Raw genomic sequence first — 10,423 nt, forward strand, 5'->3', positions numbered from 1 at the left:
GAACAGGACAAGATCCTGTTGCATGTTGTCAAATGCAGGTTTGCATAGACCTTTTTGGGCCGAGGCTGCTTTCACTGCTTGTTATCTCATTAATCGGTCACCATCTATTGCTCTTATAACAAAACTCCAATTTGAGGTATGGTCTGGTTCTTTTGCTGGTTATTCACAATTGAGAGTTTTCGGTTGCACTCCTTATGCTCATGTTGATAATGAAAAGTTGGAGCCTAGGGATGTTAAGTGCATCTGCCTTGATTATAAATCTGATGTTAAAAGTTTAAATTATGTAATCCTAAAACATAGAAGGTTATTATTAGTAGAAATGTTATACTTGATGAATTTGATATGTTACATGATGCTCCATCTAGTGATGTTCCTGTTGAGAGTAAGTAGCAATCTATTGTCCGGGAGCCTACTGTTCAGGTGGAGCATGTTATTAATTCCAGTGATATATCCAATAAGGGAAATGTTGATCCACATGATGAACCCATCGTTGATGATGAACATGTCACTCCAAATCAGCTTATTGTTCCACCCGGTTGGAATCTCGCATGTGACAGAGTTAGGCGGGGCATTAATAAACCTGAAAGGTTAATTAAAGAGTGCAATATTATTTATTTTGCTTTAGCTATTGCAGAAGAAATTGAAGGTAATGTCGTGCCTTCTTCATATTTCGAGGCTATTATTTCTATTGATAATAATAAGTGGATGACCGCTATGCATGATGAGATGGAATCACTTGAAAAGAATGAAACTTGGATTTAGTCAAATTACCCACAGAGAAGAAACCTATTCGTTGCAAGTGAGTTTCTAAAAGAAAAGAAGGTGTTTCTCCTAACGATGAGGCACGATATAAAGCAAGGTTAGTTACTAAAGGTTATATCCAGATTCCAGGTATTGACAGTAATGAAGTATTTTCTCCCGTTATGAAGCATAGCTCTATTCGTACTTTACTCAGTATTTGTCGCCATGGATGATTTTGAGCTTGAACAGTTAGATGTTAAAACTGTATTCTTACATGGATAATTAGAAAAGGATATTTATATGGAACAACTTGAAGGTTTTATTATTCCTAAAAAAGAAAAGCTTGTCCATAAGTTAAAGAAATCTCTTTATCAATTGAAACAATCCCCTAGACGGTGGTACAAGAGATTTGGCACATTTATGCTCTCTCAAGGTTTCAAAAGGCCTAATTATGATAGTTGTGTTTATTTGAAAAATGGCAATGGTTTAGCTATTTATTTACTACTTTGTGTTGATGATATGTTAATTGCTGCAAAGAGCATGTCAGATATTAATGGACTAAAGAAGCAATTGACTAATGAATTTGAGATGAAGGATTTGGGTGCAGCAAAGAAAATACTTGACATGGAAATATCTAGAGATATACCGTCTGGAAAAGTATACCTAAGTCAGAAGGGATATATTGATAAAGTTCTTCGTTGTTTTAATATGCATAATGCCAAGCCGGTGAGTACTCTGTTAGCTGCACACTTCAAATGATCATCAGCCTTATGTCCTAAGTCAGATGCTGATATTGACTACATGTCTAGAGTTTCCTATTCGAGTGCAGTTGGTTCACTCATGTATACCATGGTTTGTTCGTCCTGATTTATCATATGCATTGAGTGCTGTAAGTAGATACATGGCTAATCCTGAAAAAGGACATTGGAAAGCAGTTCAGTGGATTTTTAGATATCTGCGAGGTACTTCTAATGCTTATTTACAGTTTGGGAAAACTACAGATAGACTTTCTGGTTTTGTTGATTCTGATTTTGCTGGTGATTTGGATAAGAGAAGATCACTCATAGGTTATGTTTTCACCATTGGTGGTTGTGTTGTGAGTTGGAGAGTAACTTTGCGGTCTATTATGTCTTGTTCCACTACTGATGCCGAGTATATGGCTATTTCTGAGGCATGCAAAGAAGCTATCTGATTGAGAGGTTTATGAATTGATCTTTGTGGAGATTCATCTTGCACTACCGTATTTTGTGACAGACAAATTGCTATATGTCTTACAAAGAATACAATGTATCATGACAGATTTCGCTATATTGAACGTGATTTGAAGGCATGCAAAATAGGTACGCGTGATAATCCTACTGATATGATGACAAAGTCAGTTCCTACCAATAAGTTTGTGTGTTGCTCAGGCTTAGTTGATATTTCTCAGTAACCCTATGGACTTTGACGCACAAGGTATTTATGCTGATTTGAATGGAGTTATTTACTTTGTTTAACTACTGGAAAGAATTTGGCTCAAGGTGGGGATTGCTAAATTGTGATCCAAATTCTACTGTGTTGGCCTCGACGTAGTACAAATGGTGTGTGTGTCGCGTTGATGTCGATGCTTATGAGTAGAACTCGTTTACTTGTCCTCCAATGACTCTTATGTATTGTCACTCGTATATACCCCATGTAGTCGCACCTAAAGACAGGATGTCACCTCGTGGTTGTAATACTCCTCCATCCATCATAGCGAATTGCGCCTTCGTGCGTCTGTGGTTTTTTCCGCAAGGGTTTCTATATAAGATCCGTGTGACACGTGTCTGGCTTATTATCATTTATCTAACAGCTGGAACTTAGAAATTGATTGAATTTGATTTTTTTTACGACCACTGGGCGCCGGCTGGCCGGATGAAATTTCGGCTAATCGCCCCCAGTCATAGGATTACAACCTCCAGTCGTTGATTTCCCACGGATCCCCTTCACATCTCGTGTTGACATGTAGCTTCTGTCCATGGAGGACTTCGCGCACCGCCGGCCACGCTCGTCTTTGGCTGCCCGCGCTTGCCGGCCAACGACACCAACCGTGCTCGTCACCCTGGTCGCCGTCCCGACCATCGCATGGTCACTGTCATCGCCACCAGCTGGTCGCCATCGCAAACAGCCCTGCCGTGTCCTTCAAACAGGTCGTCGTCATCGCCAGTAGGCCTGTTGCAACCCGATGCAGCACGGAGATGTCGTCGTCACGAGCATCACATGGTCGTTGTAGTGTTGACGATGTGGTCATGGCAACATTGACAGCTGGCGCAGCGTTCCGAGCAGCCACGTGCGATGACGACGAGCACGTGGTGGTTCCAGCAAAAACGATGGCCGGATGTAGCAAATTACGTCACCGGATGCAGCTCCGCTACATCGACACTCGACTGAGCAAATAAAAATGTCGGTCGTAGCACATTGATGCGCCGGTTGTAGCATCTTTTCACCTGGTTGCAGCTCCGCCGTGCCAACGGTCATAGCCGATGCTCGTGCTGCTTCCAGCAAAAAACGATGTCATATGTAGCAAAACAATTACTAGATGCAACTTTGGCAGCTTCCGGCCTCATGTTTCGAGCAATTGACAATGCCGGTTCCAGCAATTTGTGTAGGCGGTTCCAGGAAACACCATCGCCGGTTGCAACACTAAGCAGCCATCTGTGGTGAAGGCCATGGCAGCTCCAAGGTGACAGCCCTCGCAACAAGTAGTGTAGGCGGTTCCAGCAAACACCATCGCCGGTTGCAACATTGAGCGGCCATCTATGGTGAGGGCGATGGCAGCTGCAAGGTGACGGCCATGATAGCAACTGGTGTGGTCTCCGCCCTTGCACCGTGGGAACAACACTGGCAGCTTCGATGATGGCGTGTTGCAACACTGAGCGGCGGGATCGTGAGGGGGGGAGGGGAGCTTGGGACGGGCGCAAATTTGTAGCTAAAACACCGGAGGAGAAAGGATAAGGGGGGCAGGCGGTGCGGGGCCTCAGCCACATGATAAGGTGGGTCCGCGCTCGCTTGTGACCACATGATAACCCCTGATCGAACGGCCCACATGCGACCGACCCAAGACTCGGCCGGTCGGCCAGGTATAAACATTTTCCTTTTTTTCAGAGTCCCCCGTTCGAAAATATAACTCCTACTTCTCTCTCAGAAAAAAATAAATCCACTCCTGCACACGAAGCATGCAAGTCATGATTACTCACTCTGCCTGAGCTCGTTCGCTGAGAAGTGGCGATCGCGCGCGCGCGCGAACCAAACCAAAGTCGATCGCGGAATGGAACTCGACGCGTGGCCCCTAAATTCGTTGGGCCCGTCCTTTCATGCGTCCCTCTCCTAGTCCTACCTAGCTCACCGTCCGCAACCACCGCCGATTGGCCGCTACAGTGCACTGCAGCCCCGCAATCTTCCCGCTCACTCACACCTCCGACTCCCACAGAGAAGAGCACCGTCCTGCCTATATATCCCGCGCATGCACCGGCGTCTCGGCTTAGGCTGCAGCTCCATCGACCGGCCGACACACCGACCTCCGCGCCGCCGCCCGCAGGGACGCACTGACACGGTACGGCATACCTGAGAACGCCGTAGCGTGCGCCTTCACCAGGCCGGGTCACCATGAAGACCGGCGCCGGTGAGGCTGTCAAGTCGCAGGTGGCCGGGCTGCGGGCCGGGGCCATCGTCAAGCTCAACGCCGCCTTCCTCGCCTTCTTCTTCCTCGTCTACATGGCCCTCCTGCTCCACCCCAAGTACTCCCACATCCTCGACCGCGGCGCCTCCTCTCTCGTCCGCTGCACCTTCCGCGACGCCTGCCCGTCCACGTCCCACCTCTCACGGAAGGTAAGGTACGTGAGCGTGAGTCCCGGACCGCTGCCACCGGTGGGGTTCTTGCCTTGCCGCCCGACATTCTAATTCCAGCGGTCCTCGCCACCGAGCGTGTGTAAGTTCTCGGTTACTTAACGCGCTCAAATGCATGCATGCGTGCAGCCGGGAGGAAGATCAGTGGCGGCGGCGAACAAGGTGGTGGCGACGGAGCGGATCGTGAACGTGGGGCGCGCGCCGACCATGTTCAACGAACTGCGCGGCCGGCTGCGGATGGGCCTGGTGAACATCGGCCGCGACGAGCTGCTGGCGCTGGGCGTGGAGGGCGATGCGGTGGGCGTGGACTTCGACCGCGTGTCGGACGTGTTCCGGTGGTCGGACCTGTTCCCGGAGTGGATCGACGAGGAGGAGGAGGACGGGGTGCCGTCCTGCCCGGAGATCCCCATGCCGGACTTCTCCCGGTACGACGACGACGTGGACGTGGTGGTGGCGGCGCTGCCGTGCAACCGGACGGCGCAGGGGTGGAACCGCGACGTGTTCAGGCTGCAGGTGCACCTGGTGGCGGCGCAGATGGCGGCGCGCAAGGGGCGGCGCGACGGTGCCGGCCGGGTGCTCGTCGTGCTGCGGAGCGAGTGCGAGCCGATGATGGACCTGTTCCGGTGCGACGAGTCCGTGGGGCGGGAGGGGGACTGGTGGATGTACACCGTCGACGTGGCGCGCCTCCAAGACAAGCTCCGCCTGCCCGTCGGCTCCTGCAATCTCGCGCTGCCGCTCTGGGGGCCAACAGGTACATACATACTCCTACGTAATTCGTGGATTGGATCACGTACTACGTATAGTAGTAGTATACGTACGTGACGTGCGTCCGCATAATATAATTTGCTCTCTCGTGTCGGTCTTATTGTTGCGGTTGCACCGCACAAACACACATATACGCATGCATGTAATGTAAGTCAAGCGTGCAGTTGCACCCATGCTAACAACCAATAGTGGTAAGATAGACAGATATGGAGACGGTGATGGTTCTTCTAGAAATCGAAAGGAAAATTCCCCCTAAAAAAAGAAATCGAAAGGAAACAGCTGAGATACCATGCATCAAAGGAAACACACACATATAATACTAAAAGACGACATCACAAGAGCAAAAAAGCAAAAGAGCAAAGATTGCCAATTGACATCAAAACCAGAAAATGTTATTTCTGGGGGAAATTATCTGTCCGCCATATTTGAATCATGCACGTGGATTTGTCCGAAAAGTACTTTCGTAGTATCATAATTTAATTTTCATACGTACAATTTTTTGGAGCTTTGCTAGTTTCAGCTAACCAGTTTTCTTTACAAAAAAAGGACACGTAAACTGCAACCATCAAAGTGCACAATTTTAGTGTTAATTGTGCAAATGCAATTTTTTCAATCCGTGGGTATATAGTACTATAAACCCATAGGCTGAAAAAAATGCATTGACATAACTAACAGGAAAATTGCAAAATTTGAAGTGAGGGTGAGATGATAATGATTAGATGTTGATCCATTGGCTTACAATCTAGGCAATCTAGGAATATACAATCCCATTTAGTGGTAAAAAAAATGTATTATCCAGTTCTGAAGCAAGTCTACGGAGAAAACATGAGATAATACCAAGAAAAGTGTTCCCCACACAAAAAACAAAGATATCGAAAAGTTAGATTAGCATCGGATCCCCTGCACGTACGTGTCGGTGTGTTACACAGCTGTGTTATAAGGACATAACACTCCACCTAATGCAATTGAGGCGACGATACAGCGCATAATAATCAAGCCTGCTTCTTTCCTGCCTCTCTTTTTCGCCCTTGGTAATGCGGCATATATATGATCGTAGGGACCATGCATGTTAATCAACGGGGCATATATATGTGTGTGTGTTGGACAAGCCATCTGGGAGAACATCTATCTATCTACAGGAATCTGGTCGGGAAATGTTGCGTACGATCGATCAATCGAGCTGATAATGCATCGATTCCTATCATCACTCCACTGTCCTTGGTCCTAAAAAAACAATGCTCCGTAGCCCCCATTCGCAACAAACTTAAGAATCTGACCCAATCACTGGCTTAATCAACTTACTCGTGACTCATCGTGATGATCACCCCACCAGGTGATTATCATCTGTGTGTCTCAATCAGGCCAGGTGCATCCCAAAAAAAAAAAAACGTACTACGGTACCATCTGTTTTGGCAACCACATATGGCCGTGCATTCATTTGCGACCGTTAAATAGGTTTCCAAGTACGTACCATATGCGTTCCACGTTAGCCCTACACATTCTAGCTAGCCTTATATCCTAGCTGGTACGGTACCATCAAAAAGCTGGAGTGGTACTACTGTCTAGCTAGCATTAAGCAGCACGATCGAAAGCATATGTCCCACCGTTGAATATGGAAACTTCTGTTGGTAATCATGGAGCTATCTATCAGCGTCCTGTCACCCAAGATCTGTCCTCACAGACACAGCGAGCAGATAGATCGATCTAGGTAGGTGTGGCTCCGTCCCAAGCTATTCCCAAGTCCCGAACTGATCACTTTCCTGTGCCCTTCCTGCTGCCAAGACAAGATCGTAGGAAAAGGACGCCACTTCATTCATTGCTTGGATCGGGTCACAACTCCTGATCAGTGAACATGGTAAGAAGAACAAGACATGAAATATTTGAAGTGAAGCTTGAGAAATGGCCCGCAGAGGCTGGCTGGCCGGCTGGCTGGCTGGGGCCTCTCCACCTAACGGTTCCGGTTGCGAGTCTCTCGGTCGACTGATCACCTCCCCGGCCGGCCATGTCGATCTCGATCGGTCGAGGGGAGCGCTGTGGCGGTGGATGTAAGCTTCGATCCATCGACACGACACCGTCGACGCGTCAGACTAAACTTAGATTCGGTTGGTGTGACAGACAGACACAGGGTAGCTTGTCCGATTAGCTGGCTGGCAAGCTAGCTTGTGCATGCACCAAGGCCAAGGCCAGGTGATACTTGCATTGCATGCTACTACACTCTAGCTACGCCTACGCGGTGGAGTGGATGGATCGACGGATGGCCAATCCACCACCAAACGTACGCAACGTCGAAAAACCAACGCAAAAGTACCGTTGGTTATATATAATTCGATCCACTTTTTGTTGTTGTTGTTGTTGGTGGTTTTGACCGCTCCAATATCCAGCGCTAGCTTGCAGTTTGTTTCAAGCTAGCCTCAGCTGGTTGATGGATGGCGTTCAAAACTTGCACGTGTGCACCTTCGGACAAGGACAGAGGCGTGCATTGCGTGGTTAAAAAACCTTGAAATTTTTAAGACAAGATAAATATCACCTATGTTCCCAACTGCACAAGACGTTTTGGGGATTTCAATGTGGACTACATGGATTGAAATGAGTAAACAAACACACTAAAACCCGTTTATATACAGTCGATTCAGAAAATAAAAAAGTTAGATCATCTTATAATTCGGAACGGAGGGAGTACATCTTTGGTCCCTCATCTATTACAAGGAAGTTGAGATTTTCTCGGTTAACTCTAGAACCAAAAATGTAAATTTTTCAGGGGTAGAACTAAAAATTAATGATCTCCCAATGTAATCTACTCCCTCCAGTCCATATTAATTGACGTTCATTTAGTATAAAGTTAGTACAGCTTTGTACTAAACCAGCGTACAACTGTGTAGTACAACAACGTCAATTAACATGGATCAGAGGGAGTATTTTTCTTTTCTATTTGCAACGTTGAAAACGATTTTCGCAATGATGTGATGATGACTTCGCAACCCGAGCAACCCGGTTGGTGTAAAAATGACAGCAAAGAAAAAAAATATAGCAAGTAGGGAAGTGGAAAAATGATTTATAAAGAACTAATTTAGAAGGAAATTGGGTAACACATTTTTTGGGGAGTATAGGAAAATTAAAATAATTATCGAACATATTTTAAGCTGAAAATTAAGTGTCTGAATATACTACTCCATTTGTTTTTTAGGGGATATACAAGTACTCCATTTTACATTATATAAAGGTTATCTCAATTAATTCGGGTCAGAGGGAGTAGTGTTGTTTGTCCGTACTAATAATAAATGAAGATAAGAGCTTTTATAGTGTACATTAGTTTGTGTTTTATCTGTAAGAGCAGCGATATACAGACGATAACTTCCCTTCCGATTAGATCGCATCATTTTACAGATCAGCACCTTTCGAAGAAGGCATAGTCCGAAAATTGTGCGTGCACTGTGTGTGTAGAGTAGTTTTGTATATGTATGAAGCGGGGTGGTTTTATAGTTAGGTTCCACTTTTATTTATTTACTTTCCTGTCACGTACGTTCCGGAAATTAACTAACCATGCATTGCAACCCGTACGTACACAGGCATCCACGAGGTGTTCAACGCGTCGGACCTGACGGCGGTGGACGCCGGCAGCCAGCGGCGCGAGGCGTACGCGACGGTGCTACACTCGTCGGACAGGTATCTATGCGGCGCCATCGTGCTGGCGCAGAGCATCCGGCGGTCGGGCTCCACCCGCGACATGGTCCTCCTCCACGACCACACCGTCTCCAAGCCGGCCCTCCGCGCGCTGGTCGCCGCCGGGTGGATCCCGCGCAGGATCCGGCGCATCCGCAACCCGCGCGCGGAGCGGGGCTCCTACAATGAGTACAACTACAGCAAGTTCCGGCTGTGGCAGCTGACGGAGTACTTCCGCGTCGTCTTCATCGACGCCGACATCCTCGTCCTCCGCTCCCTCGACGTGCTCTTCCGCTTCCCGCAGATCTCCGCCGTGGGCAATGACGGCTCCCTGTTCAACTCCGGGATCATGGTGATCGAGCCGTCGGCGTGCACGTTCGAGGCGCTCGTCCGCGGGCGGCGCACCATCCGGTCCTACAACGGCGGCGACCAGGGGTACCTGAACGAGGTGTTCGTGTGGTGGCACCGGCTGCCGCGCCGGGTGAACTACCTCAAGAACTTCTGGGCCAACACGACCGGGGAGCGGGCGCTCAAGGAGCGGCTGTTCAGGGCGGAGCCGGCGGAGGTGTGGTCCATCCACTACCTTGGGCTCAAGCCGTGGCGGTGCTACAGGGACTACGACTGCAACTGGAATATCGACGACCAGCGCGTGTACGCCAGCGACGAGGCGCACCGGCGGTGGTGGCAGGTGTACGACCAGATGGGGGAGGTGATGCGGGGCCCGTGCGCGCTGTCGGAGCGGAGGAAGATCGAGATCGCGTGGGATAGGCACGTCGCCCAGGAGATCGGCTACGCCGACCAGCACTGGAAGATCAACATTACCGACCCCAGGAAGTGGGAGTAGTACCACGCGACGGCGGGTCTCCGTGGACACGAACATGACTAGTCTAACTGGCCGCGCCGGCCGGAGCGGCGACAACAGCTGATCGAGCTCGCCGCATTTTGAGTTTCGGTTTCTCTATTATTTTTTTGTCCATATAATACATATGTATACACAAGCATGTGGTCATTGCACAAACTTTGGTGGTTGAATAATGAGTAGTCATTCAGTTGAGGAGATCTCTGGTTGCAGGCACTACTGAAATCACTGGTAGCCCGTTCCATTGGCATTGGTGGCAATGGTCATGGACATCTCCACTGACATTCCCTAGTACATAATCCTGCTATAAAGACAGATCTACCGCACATCATTGGACGGAACTACTCCCTCCGTTCCTAAATGTAAGTCTTTGTAGGGAGTATGTGCGATATGCAGACATCTAAACGATAGAAGAAGAAAAAACACCTGACAGAAAAAGAGATGTGTGTTGCGGACCCATTGGTCACGATTTAGAAAGGAGATGTGTGTGCTTTTTCAGTCAGCCGGAGAGGCAAGAATATAAATCTTCTGCCC

The 10,423-nt window shown here is 48.3% G+C and overlaps 1 protein-coding gene across 2 annotated transcripts; it reads left to right on the top strand.

Annotated features, from left to right (window-relative positions):
* Positions 1-4,133: 4,133 nt before the first annotated feature.
* Positions 4,134-10,087, top strand: LOC123093421 (UDP-glucuronate:xylan alpha-glucuronosyltransferase 2). Of its 2 annotated transcripts, none has more exons than XM_044515390.1 (3): positions 4,134-4,587; positions 4,735-5,356; positions 8,937-10,087. In XM_044515390.1, the coding sequence occupies exons 1-3, from the start codon at positions 4,366-4,368 to the stop codon at positions 9,872-9,874; spliced, it is 1,782 nt and encodes a 593-aa protein (XP_044371325.1). In that variant the 5' UTR covers positions 4,134-4,365; the 3' UTR covers positions 9,875-10,087. The 2 variants fall into 2 exon arrangements, with proteins under 2 accessions (XP_044371325.1, XP_044371327.1); XM_044515392.1 differs by having other exon boundaries at positions 4,360-4,592.
* The last annotated feature ends 336 nt before the right edge of the window (positions 10,088-10,423 follow it).

This window comes from Triticum aestivum, chromosome 4B, assembly GCF_018294505.1.
Source record: "Triticum aestivum cultivar Chinese Spring chromosome 4B, IWGSC CS RefSeq v2.1, whole genome shotgun sequence".
In the NCBI taxonomy this organism is placed as follows: Eukaryota; Viridiplantae; Streptophyta; class Magnoliopsida; order Poales; family Poaceae; genus Triticum; species Triticum aestivum.